At 38.3% G+C, this 24043-nt stretch overlaps 1 protein-coding gene across 5 annotated transcripts in view; it reads right to left on the minus strand.

The window, feature by feature from the left end:
* Positions 1-24043, minus strand: part of znf385d (zinc finger protein 385D) — a 154517-nt gene that overhangs the window by 48565 nt on the left and 81909 nt on the right. For all 5 annotated transcript variants that reach the window (XR_010906362.1, XR_010906361.1, XM_067447795.1 and 2 more), the window contains exon 4: positions 14198-14372. Coding sequence is in view for 3 of the 5 variants with exons in the window: in XM_067447795.1 (XP_067303896.1) it covers positions 14198-14372 (175 nt within the window). In the remaining 2 variants the exon portion in view is untranslated. The remainder of the gene's footprint in view (positions 1-14197; positions 14373-24043) is intronic.

The raw sequence follows: 24043 nt of genomic DNA on the forward strand, positions 1-24043 counted from the left end.
TAGTTATGAGCATCCCGTCACCGTTTATCTGCCCTGTCAATCATCGTCAGATTCGTCACAGTTCAAATCCTCCACATGCAGTTTAATCTCCTGCCGTATCGGAGAGAAATGTAGCCGCTCGTTGATCTGCCATTTGTGGGTCTTTAATGCAGAGACTCTCCTCATGTGTTTGCAGTTTAAATATAATGATGAATTTAAAAGTTAATGGCCAAACATGTCATTACAAAAGTTCACAATGCTGCTGCAGGTGAAATATAATGTGGACAACACTGAATAAATATATTTTTGTCAGGTTAAATATTGATAGCTGGTCACTCAAACCCCTTTATCTAAACTTCTCTACTAAACCGCCGAACTCGCACATCCGCCATGTTTGTAGTTTTTTAACGCTTTTTATCCGCGTTTGTAGTTCTAATCGAATCGCCATACGACCTCGCAGTGGGTTGTGGGCAATATCAGCCGTTGGAGTGCCCATCGATTCATACTTCGAATTCGGACCGGAAAAAGTAAACCATCCGGGTACCTTTGGAATACTCTTTTCAACATACTATGATTTGGGACATACTAATTCTATTTTCGTATACTATTTAGGATGGATAGTATGCGAATTGGGACACAGGGTGAGTTCAGGTGTATAAATCAAGCTCTAGGCCTGCAGACGCTTCTACACACAATAGTGAAAGTATGGGTCGCTCTCATGAGCTCAGTGAAGGCTTTTATTTTGGTATTTTCACTTTAAAAGCCCTATAGGGTTTAAATCCAGAGATCTGGAGATCTTAATGTGGCTCCATTAATAAATTGTACACATTTTCACTGGCCTAAAACCAAATGTGGGTCACTTTGCATACAGCCGATTCTTTTTTTTCTAACGAGGAATATCTGAACAACTGAAAACAGCGCTGTACAGATAAGTCAATTGTGTGAAAAATACTGTTTTTTACACGCGAAACATGAACTCATGTTATATTGCACACTGTAAACATAATCAAAGCTTCGAAAACACGCGAAGAACGGGACCTTTAAAGGGTTAGTTCACCCAAAAAGGAAAACGTTATGTTTATCTGCTAACCCCCAGGACATACAAGATGTAGGTGTGTTTGTTAGAAATACACCCCATTGACATGCATTATACGAGCAACGGCTGAGGTTAAAAATCTTCATTTGTGTTCTACTGAAGAAACAAACACACCTACATCTGGGACACCCTGGGGGTCAGCAGATAAACATCACACTCTCATTTTTGGGTAAACTATCCCTTTAATACTATTCTAGAATCTAAGTAAATATACATTCACATTCAGCATTTAATATTATATCTCTTTCACCAGAAAAAAAAAAGATACAAATCAAAAATTTGAGCTGGGGACCTCTGGTTTAATTCACACAGAATGACCCATCAGCAATCAATCACAGACATTCGCATTTAGATGGGACTTGATTTCTCTTGAGTTTTCTGGAAAACATAGGGAGTTTGCAATGGAATTTGGGTTGTGTGAGACAGACGCATGGCAGATTCGGATGGGAATAAAATCACAAACAAGCCTGTGAAACACAATTTTCTCTGAGGTCCTCTGGGAAAACTCATCCCGTCCGAATAGGGCTCGAGAAGAGGGTCGCTACCTCGCAAATCACATGATCCGTCTCTTCTTTTCTCCTGCTTACTGTCTGTATTGTGCAGCTGTCTGAGGCTGAGCTGCCGTCCCTCCCCTGACAATCTGCTCTTTAATAGCTAATATCAGGGTACATTTCCTGCGGCACTGGACTGGAACAGAGAGATGGAGGCATCTCTGTCACATCTACGGCTGGTGCTGACTCATCTCTCTCTCTCTCTCTCTCTCTCTCTCTCTCTCTCTCTCTCTCTCACCATGACCATACTCTCTCAGACGGTGCTCCTGAAGCCGCCGTCTCACTGATTATCTGTCATTTTCAGCTTGGGCAAGTTCTTACTTTTGCTCTATTTCTTTATTTGTACTATCTATAAGTCCGTGCCGTCGCTAGATCCGGAGGTGCCTGATTTTCTAGCCGTGATTTTGTAGCTGCACTAGGAAAAATCTGAACTAGGTCACTTAGTTATTTCCACAATATTTGACAAAGTTGCTACTACTACTAATAATAATGCAGCCCATGCATGCAAATACAGAAGAGCAGGACGTCTTTTGTTGCGAAGATTTATTCACAAGTTCAAAAACAGACATCACTCTTCCCAAGAGCGGACGTCCCAGCAAATTCACCCTTAGGTCAGACCGTGCAATGCTTGGAAAAAACAGCAAAACACCCAAAAACTACACCTCAGAATATACAGGCATCAGTAAAAGGATTATTTCACCCAAAAAATGAAAATTAGCTCATGATTTACTCGCCCTCAAGCCATCCCAGGTGTATATGACTTTCTACTTTCAGACAAATAAAATCAGAGTTATATAAAAAAATATCCTGGCTCTTCCAAGCTTTAGGAGTAAATGGTACATTTTGAAGCCCAAAAAAGTGCATCAATCCATCATATGAGTAATCCACATGACTCCAGGGGTTAATAAAAGCCTTCTGAAGTGAATTGATGGGTGTTTTGTGAGCAAAATATCCATATTTAAAGTGTTATATATTTTGATCTATTGAGTAGTACCTACAATTTCCTAAATGTTAATATTTTAACCAATGAACTGGTTTCCGGTTTTATTTTGCAGAAGCGCTTTACTCTCACTGCAGTGTGAACAAATGTCACAGCGGCCACTGAACGAACACAGAGTAACATCAGAACATCATCTCTACACACTCAGATGAGTCTAATATGATCAGCAGAGCTGTGTTCCTCACACTCATCACATCATCTCCACACACTCAGAGGAGTCTAATATGATCAGCAGAGCTGTGTTCCTCACACTCATCACATCATCTCTACACACTCAGATGAGTCTAATATGATCAGCAGAGCTGCGTTCCTCACACTCATCACATCATCTCTACACACTCAGATGAGTCTAATATGATCAACAGAGCTGTGTTCCTCACACTCATCACATCATCTCTACACACTCAGATGAGTCTAATATGATCAACAGAGCTGTGTTCCTCACACTCATCACATCATCTCTACACACTCAGATGAGTCTAATATGATCAACAGATCTGCGTTCCTCACACTCATCACATCATCTCTACACACTCAGATGAGTCTAATATGATCAGCAGAGATGTGTTCCTCACACTCATCACATCATCTCTACACACTCAGATGAGTCTAATATGATCAGCAGAGCTGCGTTCCTCACACTCATCACATCATCTCCACACACTCAGATGAGTCTAATATGATCAACAGAGCTGTGTTCCTCACACTCATCACATCATCTCTACACACTCAGATGAGTCTAATATGATCAACAGAGCTGCGTTCCTCACACTCATCACATCATCTCTACACACTCAGATGAGTCTAATATGATCAACAGAGCTGCGTTCCTCACACTCATCACATCATCTCCACACACTCAGATGAGTCTAATATGATCAACAGAGCTGTGTTCCTCACACTCATCACATCATCTCTACACACTCAGATGAGTCTAATATGATCAGCAGAGCTGCGTTCCTCACACTCATCACATCATCTCTACACACTCAGATAAGTCTAATATGATTATCAGAGCTGCGTTCCTCACACTCATCACATCATCTCTACACACTCAGATGAGTCTAATATGATCATCAGAGCTGCGTTCCTCACACTCATCACATCATCTCTACACACTCAGAGGAGTCTAATATGATCATCAGAGCTGTGTTCCTCACACTCATCACATCATCTCTACACACTCAGATGAGTCTAATATGATCATCAGAGCTGTGTTCCTCACACTCATCACATCATCTCTACACACTCAGATGAGTCTAATATGATCAGCAGAGCTGCGTTCCTCACACTTATCACATCATCTCTACACACTCAGATGAGTCTAATATGATCAGCAGAGCTGCGTTCCTCACACTCATCACATCATCTCTACACACTCAGATAAGTCTAATATGATTATCAGAGCTGCGTTCCTCACACTCATCACATCATCTCTACACACTCAGATGAGTCTAATATGATCATCAGAGCTGCGTTCCTCACACTCATCACATCATCTCTACACACTCAGAGGAGTCTAATATGATCATCAGAGCTGTGTTCCTCACACTCATCACATCATCTCTACACACTCAGATGAGTCTAATATGATCATCAGAGCTGTGTTCCTCACACTCATCTCATCATCTCTACACACTCAGATGAGTCTAATATGATCAGAGCTGCGTTCCTCACACTCATCACATCATCTCTACACACTCAGATGAGTCTAATATGATCAGAGCTGCGTTCCTCACACTCATCACATCATCTCTACACACTCAGATGAGTCTAATATGATCATCAGAGCTGCGTTCCTCACACTCATCACATCATCTCTACACACTCAGATGAGTCTAATATGATCAGCAGAGCTGCGTTCCTCACACTCATCACATCATCTCCACACACTCAGATGAGTCTAATATGATCAGCAGAGCTGCGTTCCTCACACTCATCACATCATCTCTACACATTTAGATGAGTCTAATATGATCAGCAGAGCTGCGTTCCTCACACTCATCACATCATCTCTACACACTCAGATGAGTCTAATATGATCAACAGAGCTGCGTTCCTCACACTCATCACATCATCTCTACACACTCAGATGAGTCTAATATGATCATCAGAGCTGCGTTCCTCACACTCATCACATCATCTCTACACACTCAGATGAGTCTAATATGATCAGCAGAGCTGCGTTCCTCACACTCATCACATCATCTCTACACACTCAGATGAGTCTAATATGATCATCAGAGCTGCGTTCCTCACACTCATCACATCATCTCTACACACTCAGATGAGTCTAATATGATCATCAGAGCTGCGTTCCTCACACTCATCACATCATCTCCACACACTCAGATGAGTCTAATATGATCATCAGAGCTGTGTTCCTCACACTCATCACATCATCTCCACACACTCAGATGAGTCTAATATGATCAACAGATCAGCGTTCCTCACACTCATCACATCATCTCTACACACTCAGATGAGTCTAATATGATCATCAGAGCTGCGTTCCTCACACTCATCACATCATCTCTACACACTCAGATGAGTCTAATATGATCATCAGAGCTGTGTTCCTCACACTCATCACATCATCTCCACACACTCAGATGAGTCTAATATGATCAGAGCTGCGTTCCTCACACTCATCACATCATCTCTACACACTCAGATGAGTCTAATATGATCATCAGAGCTGCGTTCCTCACACTCATCACATCATCTCCACACACTCAGATGAGTCTAATATGATCATCAGAGCTGCGTTCCTCACACTCATCACATCATCTCTACACACTCAGATGAGTCTAATATGATCATCAGAGCTGCGTTCCTCACACTCATCACATCATCTCTACACACTCAGATGAGTCTAATATGATCATCAGAGCTGTGTTCCTCACACTCATCACATCATCTCTACACACTCAGATGAGTCTAATATGATCAACAGAGCTGCGTTCCTCACACTCATCACATCATCTCTACACACTCAGATGAGTCTAATATGATCAACAGAGCTGTGTTCCTCACACTCATCACATCATCTCTACACACTCAGATGAGTCTAATATGATCAACAGAGCTGCGTTCCTCACACTCATCACATCATCTCTACACACTCAGATGAGTCTAATATGATCATCAGAGCTGCGTTCCTCACACTCATCACATCATCTCCACACACTCAGATGAGTCTAATATGATCAACAGAGCTGCGTTCCTCACACTCATCACATCATCTCTACACACTCAGATGAGTCTAATATGATCAGCAGAGCTGCGTTCCTCACACTCATCACATCATCTCCACACACTCAGATGAGTCTAATATGATCCTCTCCGGAGAAGAGGAAATGGCGGCAGCGACTGTGGCATAAAAGTCCTGCTGCTCTCGAGGTGTGTGTGTGTGTGTGTGTGTGTTCAATCGCTCCAGCGGCCTTGCTCAGCTCCACACACTCGCTCCTGCTCTGCTTCATAACTACAGTAACATTAATAATCATCCATGAACATAATTTCTGCCCGAGTCATTTTCCAATTCTTTCCCACCGAATGTGAGGTGAAGACCACATCACATCTTCTTCGCCTGTAACTTGCCGTCATCAAACTACGCCTTTGTTTTGAATAGAGGCGACCTCTAGCAGATGGAAAAGTTACATAGTGCACCTTTAAGACGTTATAAAGTAAAATATGTAGCTTCCGCCAGACCACCTTCCATTTTAAAATTATTTTGAAAGTTCAATACAGAAGGCGGTCTGGCGGGAACTAGGTATTTTCCTGAAAGAGGCTGAAAGAAGAATGCCATATACACCTAGGATGGCTTGAGGGGGAGTAAATCATGGGGTAATTTTCATTTTTTGGGTGAACTATCCATCTAACATGTTAAAGGGGACACATTTGGAAGGGTTACCAGGAGAAAGCTGCTTGTCTCTAAAAGGAACATGGCAGGGTTTAGGTTTGCAAAGTTGCATCTGAACAAACCTCAAGACTTTAAGAACAATGTCCTTTGGACAGATGAGACCAAAGTGGAGAAGTTTGGCCATAATGCACAGAAAACTAAACACAGCATATCAGCACAGACAGGTGATGATTTTGGGGATCTAAGCACCTTCAGTCATTGAGCCGGCCAATGAACTCCACTGTATACCGAAGTATTCTAGAGTCAAATGTAAATCTGCCCATCTGACCCAAAATCTGGTCATGCAACAAGACAATGATCCCAAAAACACCAACAAATCTGCAACAGAGTGGCTGAAAAACACAAGAATTAAGGTGTTGCAATGGCCCAGTCAAAGTCCAGGCCTTAACTCGACTGAAATGCTGTGGTGGGACCTAAGAGAGCTGTGAATAATGCCCACAAACCTCAATGAACAATGGCAATGTTGTAAAGAAGAGTGGGCGAAAACTCCTCCAGAACGATGTGAGAGACTGATAAAGTCATGCAAAAAAAGATTACTTCAAAATATTGTTGCTAAACGTGGCTTACAAGCAAACAAATCAGTATGTCCTTAGTTTATCACCATTTGTGTTTCCTTTTTGGCTTTATTTTTGTTAAATAAATAATCACACGGTGTGATATGTCATGTGTTGTTGTTCATCAGAGGTTTTATTTTCTAAATGTTAAGACTTGCCAAGGACCAGATGATATTTTATCATGTATAATTCATTAGGGTGTCCTTTCTTTTTCACAAGACTGTATATGTATGCATGTACACACTTTGAAACATTTAAATAGAATATCTTTCACTGTACCTGTAGGAGCTGTTGCTTGTATTTATTGCGAGGTCCAATAGAATTTGCATGCTGAAGTTTATAGACGAGCCCCGAAGCCAAGAAATTCACCAAGAATGCAGTAACATCAGGGAAATATAACAAATAAATCCAAAGTATGTAGTCAAATGCATACATATTCTCTTCCCACACATTATTCACTTCCCAGCCCTGACAAATGACTGTTATTTAATGTGAGAAAAAAGAAAACCTTGAATTAAACACATTAAATAGCCACTCCAGAGAAGCAGACTATCTGCAGCGCTGCTATCTGCTCTCTGAAGCTGCCCTATTAGTGTCTGAGCCTCTGCTATTCATTACACACGGCAAATAAACTCTAGATAATGCAGCTTTCAGCCGCCCCCACAATTCATCTCTCTGACATCTCCGCACATTAATATTCATTACCGAGTGGCATTTTGACAAACAAACGCCCAGCTTGCCGCAAACTCTGAGAATGTGAGCGAAGCAGCCGGGTGTATGCTGCGTTCTGTATGATGTGCCGTGATTTATCGGGAGGTTTCTGGCCCTGCGTGATCATCTACTCAACTGGGTCACGGTGCCCTTCTTCATTCGCAGGCCTTATTAATGCAAACAATACACCGGCTCGATTAGTTTCCTGATAACGGCAGAGGTAGGTCACCGATCCGTGTGTTTCCATTCCTCAGATCCAAAGGGGAGAATTGACTAATATGAATTGCACCCGCTGATTGTGCTATTTATTTGCACATGGTGCATGAGTTGTTTTAGTTCACTAAAGGAATTATGCAAATCAGGTAATGATGCAAACGTACACAAAACCTGTGCTGAATGCAATGGGCATGGTGCAGATCCCAGTCTCGCAGGACGGTTCTGAGACGCGGCACATTATCATAATATAATGTACTTTACTGTGATTGCACAGAATAACTCCACAAGAGCGCCAGGCTTTATGATTAGGCCGGAATCAATAATGAGTCTCATTGAAAGGGAGGCCTATTTAGGAAAGTACTTTGTTTAAATACACTGCATCCTTATTTTAACACATTTAGAGCCTGTTTAAACTGGATTGCCATGGAGTCCAAATGATGATGCTTGAAGATGCTTGAAAAACAATGAATGCAAAGAAAAAATAATCCTAAAATGTAATATTATATGACAGCGCTCGACATTAACGCTTGTCCGCTTGTCTGGGACAAGTGGATTTTTTGAAGGGACAAGTGAAAATGATTTTTACTTGCCCGACGGACAAGAGCCTGATTAAAACAAAAAATAACTAGCGAATCACCAAAATGTAAGAATCATTGTGCATTAATTTAGTGTAAGTGGCAATCGCTAGTAGATAATAATATATGATGAACTGATGATAACAAGGTCACGCTGTTGACGCTCGTGCAGCCTCTCGAGGAGAAATCACAACACTAGAGCGTTTAAGCTGTTTCCTGAATAACATCACGACTGAAAATGACACTGCTTTCATATGACAGTTTCTTAAACAATTAATTAACATTCACATAGCTTTACATGCACTTAAAGTCACTTACATTTTAGATGCAATATTGAGTGCTTTTGTTTCGATTTCAGCAGCGAAAATCGTTCACAGCAGAACCGTAACGCGTCTCACAGCAACAAGTGTGTTACTGAACGATCCAGTGTTTGAATGAATCGTTTAGATGAATCGACTCAATGACTCACTCATTAAGACGGCCACCTGCTGCCACCTACTGGAAGTTTAGTTTCATGTTTAAACATACTTTCCAACATTTCTTTTTTGTCTATTCAAAACTACAAAGCTCAAAACATTATTTAATGCAGTTTTTATATTTAATTTTATTGTTAACAGCTCTTGACATAGTGCCTTAATTTAATTTATTGATCAAATTTAACAATATAAAGTGAAACCTGAAGCATAGCCTATATTTGATAAGATTAGGGGGGGGGGAAATGCCCTTTATAAAAGGTAAAAATATCACAAATTTGAAATGATTCAATAAAAAAAATAAAAATTCACAAATATGCAGATTTAAATATGTCAAAGCTGATTGAACACTGGTGAGAATATATATATATATACATTTTGGCAACTACTGTAGTAATAGTAGTTATATATATATATATATATATATATATATATATATATATATATATATATACACAGGGAGTGCAGAATTATTAGGCAAGTTGTATTTTTGAGGATTAATTTTATTATTGAACAACAACCATGTTCTCAATGAACACAAAAAACTCATTAATATCAAAGCTGAATATTTTTGGAAGTTTTAGTTTTTAGTTTTAGCTATTTTAGGGGGATATCTGTGTGTGCAGGTGACTATTACTGTGCATAATTATTAGGCAACTTAACAAAAAACTAATTTATACCCATTTCAATTATTTATTTTTACCAGTGAAACCAATATAACATCTCAACATTCACAAATATACATTTCTGACATTCAAAAACCAAACAAAAACAAATCAGTGACCAATATAGCCACCTTTCTTTGCAAGGACACTCAAAAGCCTGCCATCCATGGATTCTGTCAGTGTTTTGATCTGTTCACCATCAACATTGCGTGCAGCAGCAACCACAGCCTCCCAGACACTGTTCAGAGAGGTGTACTGTTTTCCCTCCTTGTAAATCCCACATTTGATGATGGACCACAGGTTCTCAATGGGGTTCAGATCAGGTGAACAAGGAGGCCATATCATTAGATTTTCTTCTTTTATACCCTTTCTTGCCAGCCACGCTGTGGAGTACTTGGACGCGTGTGATGGAGCATTGTCCTGCATGAAAATCATGTTTTTCTTGAAGGATGCAGACTTCTTCCTGTACCACTGCTTGAAGAAGGTGTCTTCCAGAAACTGGCAGTAGGACTGGGAGTTGAGCTTGACTCCATCCTCAACCCGAAAAGGCCCCACAAGCTCATCTTTGATGATACCAGCCCAAACCAGTACTCCACCTCCACCTTGCTGGCGTCTGAGTCGGACTGGAGCTCTCTGCCCTTTACCAATCCAGCCACGGGCCCATCCATCTGGCCCATCAAGACTCACTCTCATTTCATCAGTCCATAAAACCTTAGAAAAATCAGTCTTGAGATATTTCTTGGCCCAGTCTTGACGTTTCAGCTTGTGTGTCTTGTTCAGTGGTGGTCGACTTTCTGCCTTTCTTACCTTGGCCATGTCTCTGAGTATTGCACACCTTGTGCTTTTGGGCACTCCAGTGATGTTGCAGCTCTGAAATATGGCCAAACTGGTGGCAAGTGGCATCTTGGCAGCTGCACACTTGACTTTTCTCAGTTCACGGGCAGTTATTTTGCGCCTTGGTTTTTCCACACGCTTCTTGCGACCCTGTTGACTATTTTGAATGAAACGCTTGATTGTTCGATGATCACGCTTCAGAAGCTTGGCTATTTTAAGACTGCTGCATCCCTCTGCAATATATCTCACTATTTTTGACTTTTCTGAGCCTGTCAAGTCCTTCTTTTGACCCATTTTGCCAAAGGAAAGGAAGTTGCCTAATAATTATGCACACCTGATATAGGGTGTTGATGTCATTAGACCACACCCCTTCTCATTACAGAGATGCACATCACCTAATATGCTTAATTGGTAGTAGGCTTTCCAGCCTATACAGCTTGGAGTAAGACAACATGCATAACGAGGATGATGTGGTCAAAATACTCATTTGCCTAATAATTCTGCACTCCCTGTATATATATATATATATATATATATATATATATATATTACTACAGTAGTTGCCAAAATGTTTTAATGACCCTACAAAATAGATGAAAAAAAATGAAAAAAGAAATTACAGCGACAGGCTGTTTTTGAATTCACCCATAAGTGTCGACAAGAACAACTGCTAACAGAAAAACATGAAGTTATGAATTGCACAACACACAAAACGCTGATGCTTGTGCATCTTTTGTGTTTAATGTGTTTGCTGTAGCATCTAGCAGTCTATACAAAAGGCATTTCCTCCAGTTCCTAGAGATGAGGCATTGCTTTATAAGACGATACCGGCTTGTGGTGAAGCGTCTCTCTGACTTCAGGCTACACTTCTGCCTTAAAGAGCCGCAAATTAGATTACACCAGGTGTTTGAGCACAAATAAACTCTTTTATTGGGGCGAGCATGACTGCTAGGCCTAAACAAGCAGAACAAAAAAGTGGAGTAAATTATTGGTTCCAGAACAGGTTCCAGACATGTGTTGAGTTCACCTAATTCCACAATGTGCTTACGTACACAATTCTGTGCCATGAGGCTCCAGCTGTAGGCTCCAACCCCTGGATCGCTAACAAACACACACACACACACACACACACACACACACACACACACACACACACACACGGATGGTGTTTAGTTTGGATCAGCAGCAGAACCACCAGAGCGATATATAACCTCACCGTGCTGGGGAAGAATATCAAGGCCAGGAGAGGTCAATGAAAAGCAGAGCCTGAAGTGGGCGTCATGCTATTTTCCTAAGAGCTGTACTGGTGCAATATCAACACAATTACTGCAAGGATAGAAATTACGGCCTCTAAGCCGATTCTTGGAACATATTTCTAGTTTCCAGTTCAGAGAGAGATCTTTGTGACAGAAATAGAAGAGGAGGTCAAAGTCTTGTCCAGGGAAATCTGATGAATGTTTCCTCTGTAGCACAAAACAGTAATAAATAGCAGAGCTCAAACTGAGTGGTCTTTGCTCATGCAAAACCCGCCGCTCTGGCCATGATGCTAGACCATTCTGGGTGGTTTCTCACTGGTCCAGATTGAATTAACCCTCGTTTCTGATATTATGAGACCAGATGCAAGAAATCCCTTAAAGGGACCTGTTATGCAAAATTCACTTTTATAAGGTTTTGGAACAATGATGTGTGTAAAAACTAGCCTATCATTGTAAAAATCCACCCACTTTTTCATAATCCCCATCAAACATTATCAATCTCTCATAACAAAATCTTCATATTTCCCCCTGCACGTAAGGAAGCCCCGCCCCTGACTGTTGATGATTGGCCCTTTTAGCATAGACACGCCCCTAAGTGAAAAGCACAGAGACGGCATTTCTGTTTACTCGCTGTATCAGCTGGCGAGAGTATGACAATGTCTGCGCCAAAAACACATTACAAATGTACCAACGAACACTCGAGTCTCACTGACTCCAGCCTCAGAGCCTCTGAGGACGCTGCGGCTGAATTTACCCTTTAAAGGAAATGTGTTGAAGAATGTCGCAAAAACGCTATATATTTGCGCAAATCATTTTACGCATGACTGCTTCACCAAACAGGCTCAGAACAACTCTGGATTTGAGAAAAAGTAGTTATTGAAGGATGGGTCAATAACAACATTTTGACCTATAACTTCATATCAGAACAAGTGAGGATGGCACTTCATATTCTGTGAATGTTTGCAGATTTCCTTCTGTTGAGCTAAATGCTGTACGGCTAATATGGCTAAAGATACCATCGTCTCAGACTGTATTCACAAAGAGTTGAGTTTATCTATAATCTGTCATGTTAATCTATAAATTGTTGTGTAGGTGCTCGTGTGGGAACGTAAAAAAAGTCTGTCACCTGACTATACAATGCATAAAAAATGTGCTTTTATAAATTACGCAGACGGTGGGATAAAACTAACAAATTCATTTATAAAAGCACATTTATTATGCATTGTATAGTCAGGTGACAGACTTTTTTTAGGTTCCCACACAAGCAGCTACACAACAATTTACACTGGAAAAAATAAAGTCACTTGTTTCCAGTCTAAATATCTAAAAATTCTTAAAACAAGATGCATTTACTAGATAAGTAAAATGACATGAGATATTTTTGCTTGTTTTCTGGGGAAAAATATCGAAATGAAGTGAGTTTTTGCTTAAAACAGGCAAAATGATCTGCCAATGGGGTGAGAAGAATAATCGTATTTCTGTTTGGGACGAAAACAAGAAACAATATTTCGAACCCCATTGGCAGATCATTTTGCCTATTTTAAGCAAAAACTCACTTCATTTTGATTTTATTTTCAACAAAACAAGAAAAAATATCTTATGTTGTTTATCTAGTAAAAGCATCTTGATTTAAAGGGATACTTCACCGCTTCCTCATATTAAACTGTTATTCCCTTAACTAAGACAAGTTGACACATCCCTCTCTCGTCTCAGTGTGTGCTCTTAATCTCTCTGACGCGCGGTGACGATCTGATAGCATTTAGCTTAGCCCACTAAGCCCAGTTCATTCACTATGGTACTAAACAGAGATCAGAAGCGACCAAACACCTCCACGTTTCCCCTATTTAAACACAGTTACACCAATAGTTGAACGATCAAGTATGATGACATAAAATAAAGCGTGGTGCTTTTCTAAGTGGATTAAAAAGGAGAACTATAATGTATGGCGGAATAGCACTTCTGAGAGTACTTCGACTCGGCGCAGTAAACAGTCCCGGCTGAAAAATCCTCCCTCACATCTGAAGTTTAAAAGTACAATTAAAAACAATACAGACCCCATCAGGCTATGGTAGACATGTCATTCAACCTATTGTAAGTCAATGTATCATCACAATAGTCTTGAAAATATATTATGAAGGTTGAAAAGTTACCTAGTGCTGCTTTAACCCAACGGTTGAGTTGTTTTAACCCCGTAATTGGGTTGTTTTAACCCAGCGGTTGGCTAAAACAACCCAATTGCTGGGTTAGTCCATTTTCAACCCAATTTGGGTTGTTTTTAGTGCAGCATTTTTTTGAGTGTAGGGTTTATTCAAGCAAGCATGAGCAGCAATAACAGTGATGAGCTGAGATCACGCCACACTCTTACCTCTTCTGTCAGAGTTGGCCAGTGTTGTTGAGGGAGGAGAGAGGCTCTTCGGAGGCTCTTTGTTGGTGTTTTCCCTGCTGACCGGGGAACTCTTGTGTTTCAGGCATTTCGGCGCATCCAAGGATTTCAGCTTCTTGGCGTGTTTGGTGCCTTTGTAGTGGGCCAACGCCTGGCTCTAGGAAACAGAAAACAGGCCAACCCGTGGAGAGGGCCAGCCAGGACCAGGTGTTAGCAACATCAGATAGGGCAGAGGAGCTCTGAGCCATCATGAGCAAACAAGCTGCTGGAAACCAGCTTTTTAAAGGGGTACTTCAGCGCTGGAAAGATGAATCTGTATTTAAACTGGGTCATTAATGTAGTAGAAATGTGAAATTATTTTTGAATTTGGTGCCTTCTGAGAAAAGACTGAGAAAAGACAGAAAATGTATTTTTGTCTCATGGGGATGAAAGACTACAATTCCCAGAATGCTTCACTGCCCTGTGAGGCCATTCCCAAAGCCACCGCTACTGGATTACTGTGACTGAGTTGGAGAAGACACTACAATTAAATACTGAACGTGTCTGTTCAATATAACGATCGAGTCGCTGCGCGAGTGTCACAGCACTAACGCTGCAGAAGTCAGATTACATTTAACGTCATAAATGAGCTGAATGAGCTCTCGTGATGAGAGCTGAGGTAATCGCGACTGCACTCACACCATACATTCACAACGCATGTTCAGTCTGGCGCGTTTCAGTTCATGCCTTTGGAAGCTTAACTTTCATAGGAATTAATTTGAGAAGTTAAAACACTTAAATTGCTCCGCATAGGTCCATTTACATGAATGCCTGTCGCTGCGAGCTGAGCTGTGAGTGCGTCCCCCCCCCATGTGATGAAAACATGTGGCCTCTGTCCAAAAATTCCTCAGATGACGCAAATATCGTCAATTTGCATCATCTGAGAATTTTTTTCCAGAAAAAAATGCATAAATCTCATGTCTCAGAGGGATGGGAGGGGTTAAGATCATATGAATATACTCCAGGGTTTCTTCTGATAGAAAGCCATATGCTAATCGCTGAAGTAACCCTTTAATGTGGCACAGAACCCGTCTATGAGGCCGACATCTTCAGCGCAGACAAATGAGCTCTCGGTATGTGGACGATTTGTGAATCTTACACAGGTAAAGCACAGAGACGCTGTACAATATGTGTCGACTCTCTGGAGCTGCTCCAAAACCTGATGAGCCGTGGACCTGTGCAGCACTTTAACAGACGTGCCATACAATGAAACAATGGAAACAAACATAACTCACCTAAGAGGCTTTAGTGCTCATTGTGGAGTTAGAATTTTTATTTTATTTTTTTATAATAATAATAAAACAAATAATAAATAAAATATGTATTTTTTTAATTTATGTATTCATTACTTTTATTAAAATAAATATAATTACTTATGATTTTGTATTATTGTTTATTGGAGCGTAAGTAAGAAAAAAAAAGTTGATAAAAATCACAATAAAAGCAATTATATTTATTTTAAATTATATTTAAACATATGATAAATTATGAATTATAAAACAATTAATAAATAAGTATTACTGTATTTTAATTATAAATAATTATAATTCTTTTAATAATTATATTTGAAAATATGATAAATTGTGAATTATATATATATATATTATTATTTTATTTTTTTTAATATATGTAAAGATTAGATTTTTTCATATTTATTCATATGATATTTACTATCACAAAAAGAAAAAAATTACACTTAACCAAAGCAAAAATTCAATAGTTACATTATAATACATACACAATTAAAGTTGCACTATGTAACTTTTGGGGTATTGTAAGTACTCAACTGAACAAAATATATAACACTTTGGATATTTTACTGCAAAAATACTACAAAACGCACTTTTAAATTGATGATTATTATAAATTATATTAATTTACCTCTATTAAATATATAACCCGTATATTATAATCAAAACAAATTCTTTATTCTTATTTTCTATGTTTGTAGCTTTTATCTTAACACTGTCCCAGCCGACCTCAACACAACATTAATTAACATAATCATTCTTTACGTTTTTAAAAAAGTGACTAAATTTGTGTTTTTCAGAAACATTTGTGTTTGGAGCAACTCAAGTAGCAACTTCTAAAGCTTAATTTTATGTGTGCAACAATAATTGAATATATCAATAAATATTGATTGAATGCACTCTAGCACCAGTGAAAGAGCACAGGCGTCTGTGAATAAGGTGCCATCTATAATGAGCTTAATTTACATATAAAGGAGACGGAAAGAATGACAATGACTTCAATTAAACATTCACGCTGCATTTCGTGCCTGGTTCAACTGGAATGATTAACTAATCAGCATATTATGTAATTAATTTGACTATAATTTTCAGTTGATTGGCAGACCTACTTCGGATTCATGCATTACCAAAGTTATAATTAAATAATCAAATGTTTAACCCAGTATTAACGCATTATTTAAGCATTACATTATAAACTCAGTATATGCGGTCACCAGACTCAATTGAAGTCAATGGCAGTCGAGTCGAGTGTTGGAGGAGTGATATTTTTATGAATGCCTACGTTCCCTAAGAAGGCAGCTCCCTATGTAGGCACTATCAGCCAGGTTTTTCCCAGTCTCTCGGAGTAATGGTCTGGAATAAAGAGTGTGACAGAAGAAAAGAATGGCCTCTCGCAGTCGTGTGTGTGTGTGAGGTTATTATCCCCCATGACACAGCCCCATACATAAAACTTCCAGCTCATCCAGGCTGACTTGGTAGGAAACAGATCATTTAATATCGGCGGGCACAATGCAGGAAGCGTCAAACACTCTGTGCCGCTTGCGTTCACCTTCAAACGAGATTTATTATGGCTCAGTTGGAGCGGGCCATACGCGACGTCTTTCAGCTGCCCTTGTTTACCTCGCCGCGGACTCCTGACGCCCGTCTGACATTGCTGGCCGTGCGGAGGAGACGGACAAACACGTCTCTGAATAAATAAAGCAGACGACGACCTCACTAGTGCATGTACGTACAGATATACGTTTGCCAGCAAGTTATAGAAATAAATACATAAACACAAATGTACAGTATGCATACAATATTATAAATATAAAGCATGCAATAAATACACAGACGCTTCCAGTATTAAATTGTTGCCATTAAGCTAGAAAAAAAATTATATTAAATAATAAGCATATACAATAATATAAAATAATAAAGTTGAATATTATTAATTGTGAATAATAATAAAGTGAATATTATTAAATTATTATAATATATTATAGATTATAATAATGAAATTGTCAATTTGCAATAATTGAATAATTGAAATTGGCAATAATTGTGTATATTATATATATATATATATATATATATATATATATATATATATATATATATATATATATATATATATATATATATACAGGGAGTGCAGAATTATTAGGCAAATGAGTATTTTGACCACATCATCCTCGTTATGCATGTTGTCTTACTCCAAGCTGTATAGGCTGGAAAGCCTACTACCAATTAAGCATATTAGGTGATGTGCATCTCTGTAATGAGAAGGGGTGTGGTCTAATGACATCAACACCCTATATCAGGTGTGCATAATTATTAGGCAACTTCCTTTCCTTTGGCAAAATGGGTCAAAAGAAGGACTTGACAGGCTCAGAAAAGTCAAAAATAGTGAGATATATTGCAGAGGGATGCAGCAGTCTTAAAATAGCCAAGCTTCTGAAGCGTGATCATCGAACAATCAAGCGTTTCATTCAAAATAGTCAACAGGGTCGCAAGAAGTGTGAATAACTGCCCTTGAACTGAGAAAAGTCAAGCGTGCAGCTGCCAAGATGCCACTTGCCACCAGTTTGGCCATATTTCAGAGCTGCAACATCACTGGAGTGCCCAAAAGCACAAGGTGTGCAATACTCAGAGACATGGCCAAGGTAAGAAAGGCAGAAAGTCGACCACCACTGAACAAGACACACAAGCTGAAACGTCAAGACTGGGCCAAGAAATATCTCAAGACTGATTTTTCTAAGGTTTTATGGACTGATGAAATGAGAGTGAGTCTTGATGGGCCAGATGGATGGGCCCGTGGCTGGATTGGTAAAGGGCAGAGAGCTCCAGTCCGACTCAGGCGCCATCAAGGTGGAGGTGGAGTACTGGTTTGGGCTGGTATCATCAAAGATGAGCTTGTGGGGCCTTTTCGGGTTGAGGATGGAGTCAAGCTCAACTCCCAGTCCTACTGCCAGTTTCTGGAAGACACCTTCTTCAAGCAGTGGTACAGGAAGAAGTCTGCATCCTTCAAGAAAAACATGATTTTCATGCAGGACAATGCTCCATCACACGCGTCCAAGTACTCCACAGCGTGGCTGGCAAAAAAGGGTATAAAAGAAGAAAATCTAATGATATGGCCTCCTTGTTCACCTGATCTGAACCCCATTGAGAACCTGTGGTCCATCATCAAATGTGGGATTTACAAGGAGGGAAAACAGTACACCTCTCTGAACAGTGTCTGGGAGGCTGTGGTTGCTGCTGCACGCAATGTTGATGGTGAACAGATCAAAACACTGACAGAATCCATGGATGGCAGGCTTTTGAGTGTCCTTGCAAAGAAAGGTGGCTATATTGGTCACTGATTTGTTTTTGTTTGGTTTTTGAATGTCAGAAATGTATATTTGTGAATGTTGAGATGTTATATTGGTTTCACTGGTAAAAATAAAAAATTGAAATGGGTATAAATTTGTTTTTTGTTAAGTTGCCTAATAATTATGCACAGTAATAGTCACCTGCACACACAGATATCCCCCTAAAATAGCTAAAACTAAAAACTAAAACTTCCAGAAATATTCAGCTTTGATATTAATGAGTTGTTTGTGTTCATGGAGAACATGGTTGTTGTTCAATAATAAAATTAATCCTCAAAAATACAACTTGCCTAATAATTCTGCACTCCCTGTATATATATATATACACTCACACACACACACACACACACACACACACACACACACACACACACACACACACACACACACACACACACACACACACACACACACACACACACACACACACACACACACACACACACACACACACACACACAGGTTACGGAAAGTATTCAGACCCTCTTCAATGTTATATTGCAGCATTTTGCTAAAATCATTCAAGTTAATTTTTTTTCTCATTATTGTACACACAGCACAGCATATTGACAGAAAAACACAGAATTGTTGACATTTTTGCAGATTTATTAAAAAAGAAAAACTGAAATATCACATGGTCCCAAGTATTTAGACCCTTTGCTGTGACACTCATATTTAACTCTGGTGCTGTCCATTTCTTCTGGTCATCCTTGAGATGGTTCTACACATTCATTTGAGTCCAGCTGTGTTTGATTTTACTGACTGGACTTGATTAGGAAAGCCACACACCTGTCTATATAAGACCTTACAGCTCACAGTGCATGTCAGAGCAAATGAGAATCAGGAGGTCAAAGGAACTGCCTGAAGAGCTCAGAGACAGAATTGTGGCAAGGCACAGATCTGGCCATGGTTACAAAATTTCTGCTGCACTAAGACCACAGCGGCCTCCATAATCCTTAAATGGAAGACGTTTGGGACGACCAGAACCCTTCCTAGAGCTGGCCGTCCGGCCAAACTGAGCAGGTAAAGAAGAGGTAAAGAAGAACCCAAAGATCACTGTGGCTGAGCTTCAGAGATGCAGTCGGGAGATGAGAGAAAGTTGTAGAAAGTCAACCATCACTGCAGCCCTCCACCAGCCGGGGCTTTATGGCAGAGTGGCTCGACGGAAGCCTCTCCTCAGTGCAAGACACATGAAAGTTTGCTAAAAACAACTGAAGGACTCCAGGATGGTGAGAAATAAGATTCTCTGGTCTGATGAGACCAAGAAAGAACTTGTTGGCCTAAAGTCTAAGCGGTAAGTGTGGAGAAAATTATCACCTGTCCAATACAGTCCCAACAGTGAAGCATGGTGGTGGCAGCATCATGCTGTGGGGGTGTGTTTCAGCTGCAGGGACTGTTTGCAATCGAGGGAAAGATGAATGCGGCCAAGTACAGGGATATCCTGGACGAAAACCTTCTCCAGAGTGCTCAAGATCTCACACTGGGCCCAAGGTTCACCTTCCAACAAGACGATGACCCGAAGCACACAGCTAAAATAATGAAGGAGTGGCTTCACAACAACTTCGTGACTGTTCTTGAATGGGCCAGCCAGAGCCCTGACTTAAACCCAATTGAGCATCTCTGGAGAAACCTGAAAATGGCTGACCACCAACGTTTACCATCTGACCTGACAGAACTGAAGAGGATCTGCTGGAGGAATGGCAGAGGATCCCCAAATCCAGGTGTGGAAAACGTGTTGCATCTTTCCCAAAAAGACTCAAGGCTGTATTAGATCAAAAGGGTGCTTCTACTAAATACTGAGCAAAGGGTCTGAATACTGTAAGGGACATGTGATATTTCAGTTTTTCTTTTTAATAAATCTGAAAAATGTCAACAATTCTGTGTTTTTCTGTCAATATACAGTGTGTGCAGTATATATATATAGGGTGCTAGAGCACACAGGGCCTGAGTTACACACTTTCAAAAATGAATTTATATTAAAAAAATCAAAAAAAAAAATTTTTTTGGGGGGGGGGGTGGTATTACAGCTTAAACAACATATACTTACATCTTTTTGACTTATGACTTTTAGCAGTGTTTTATGTAACTTCAAAGGGTTTCCTATAAAATGCCACAAACATTTTGAACCTAGACCACTGTATGTGTGTATGGGAGGCTTTTAAATTTGGGTCGGCCAAGTCAAGGTGGAAATGGTACCAGAGTAATTTAGTGTAAATACATTACTTTGTGTAAAACAAATGCCAAAGTGATGCATATCTCCAAACAGTAGAGACTCTAAGCTTTCAAATGTTACCACATATGAGGTCAGAGACATTGACCTGTCTCCTCTACAGACATTTAAAATTGAAAGTAAATATATGACGATGTCATTCCCATCCCTGTACATGGGCCACAGAGTTTAAGTCAATAATTATAAACAATTATATTTATTTAAATAATTAGATTTAAAAATATTGTAAAGTGTGAATTATAAAACAATTAATAAATATTTATTACTGGCCACAATAATTATAAATAATTATATTTATTTTAATAATTACATTTAAACATAAGGAATTATAAAACAATTCATAAATATTTAATAAAACTGTATTTTGCATTATTTTCTCTTTGCATAACGATGACGATCTCCCCTAGCATCATTTATGAGCTAGTCTATGTCTTTTCATAAAAAGCTAAATTTATTCAGATTTAGCAGGCGTTCAGTATCTTGCACACATCATATTTCATGCTAACATTCGTTTTATGATGCATTTCTTCACAATCCCAGCTCGCTTGCCAGAGAGGTAGTTTTATAAAGACATTAAGGGCAGATATACCTTTATGAAAAGCAATAAGACGTCGTGACAGATCAGACTTCTTTTGATGTATTGTGCGTGTAGAAAGAGCAGTGCGGGATATGGATCATAATCATATAGATTTATATAATGGTGGTTTGTAAGTAACACATCATTTGAGCAGGATAGTGTTATGAAAATGGCTTCAACACCAAGATAAATGGATGTTTTTTCACACCTTCCAGCTATTTGTTTCGTCAGCCAATCACAGGGGAGAATGCAGTGACACAGATAAATGTCATGTGCAATCTGCGCCGCAATCAAGCATTCATTAAACGCACGACACGGAAGAGCTGCCACCGTGATGGGGAGCGAGGAGGAGGCCGTCCTGCCCCAGCCTTTAACTAAGACAGACACGTTTAAATCAGCCATCCATCAATCACTGCAAGCAAATTACAGCCTCAGGAGCACAGCACGGGCACTTCAACAACTAACCCTAACTCCTCAGACATTAGAAACGGTGTTCATAATTCATACACACCATAACCAATCCATAACCAAGTGTCTCAGATTCATGAGAGTAACAAGACACTGATTTTATCGTCCAGAACTACATTTATAATCAATTAATTAAAACAATAAATAAATCCTACAAATTGTCACAAAAATTATGAATAATTATTAAATATTACAAATTAATATTATTAAAAAAAACAGGTAAGTGAGTGACTAATACACAGATGCCAGTAAGTTATAAATACATAGTTACAAAAAATATAAATACATATAAAATATTATTAATTAATATTATAAATAAAGAATTCTTGTGATGCACATGCGAGACATACATACTGGGGTCCAGAACTAAGGACTGCCAGTTAGTTAGTTATAAATAATGTTACAAATATAAAATAATATAAATTAAAAATATTATAAATTATAAATAACTAACTAAAAATAAAAAAATAATAATTTATAGAGTAACCATGCTAAGGTCATGCAAATGAAAAGGTACATTAGTGTACATAATAAATACTTACACATATAGTATATTATAAAGTATAAATTAAACATATTATAACTTATTATATCAAAAATAATAATAAAAAATGTAAAAAATAAAATAAAATAAATAACAATAGAGTAACATTCCAATGTCCAGGAATAATAATAAAAAAATGTTTTTACTAAATAAAAAAATATATTTTTAAAATATAAATAAAAACAAATATAAAAATATAACATCATTATACATAATAAATATTTTAAAATCATATACATTGTAAACTAAGTAAAAATATTATAAATAATAAATAATTGTAAAAAATAATGCAGACAGATGCTAAGGTCCAGTAAGTAAGAAAATTAAATAAATAAATGTAACATTATTATATATAATAAATATTTACAAATATAAACTACAAATGAGAAATATTACAAATTGCTAATAAATTAAATACAAAATGTATTAATAAAAATTTTTAACAATCACGGTAATAAAATTAAATAAATAGTAAATAATAAACAAATAAATAAATATAAAATAAATATTAAAAGGTACAATTATTATACAATCAATAAAAAATCTAAATATTATAAATTATTAAAAAAAACTTTTTTAAAAACACCACATGTATTACATTATACATTATGAATTATACAAATTAATAAATATTTATTACTGGCCATAAAACTATATTTTGCATAATTGTTCATTAAAATTAATATAATATTAACTAATAAATAAAATATTTAAATATGTATATATATAATAATTATATTTATTTTAATAAATATATTTGCAATTGTATTATACATAAATATTTACAAATATAATATAAACAATACATTAGAAATATTGTAAATAATAAATAAATACAAATAAAATAAATATTAATTATAATACTAAATATATAAAATTATAAAAAATAAAAAAAACACCAGGCATATTTTATTGTACATTGTGAATTATAAAGCACTTAATAAATATGTATTACTATTATTATAAAAAATTATTTAAAAAAACACACCAACTGAAACATTAAACACCTGCCAGCATGAGGCTGAGCCATAGACTGTAAAAAAATATGGACGTAGTGTCCGTGACGTCACCCATAGGATTCCGATAAGCCGTTCTGAAGCTTAAAGTATGGCCGAGCTGGGCGTTGCCATCTTGTGAGCGAGTCATCGCATGTCACTCCCGGATAACAGAAAATGAGCAAAAAGGCGGGATGTGCGCGGAGCTGAGGTGACGCAATAACTATAGACGGCGGATAAATGGCTATCCACTTGTAACCACGCCCTTAATTATGCAGAACCTTAAGGCTTTATATAACGTAAACGAATGAGTTATAAAAAAATTCAGCCCCCTCAGAGTTGTCATGAAGATCAAAATTAGCCTTATAAGCCAAA

This window comes from Pseudorasbora parva, chromosome 7, assembly GCF_024679245.1.
Source record: "Pseudorasbora parva isolate DD20220531a chromosome 7, ASM2467924v1, whole genome shotgun sequence".
In the NCBI taxonomy this organism is placed as follows: Eukaryota; Metazoa; Chordata; class Actinopteri; order Cypriniformes; family Gobionidae; genus Pseudorasbora; species Pseudorasbora parva.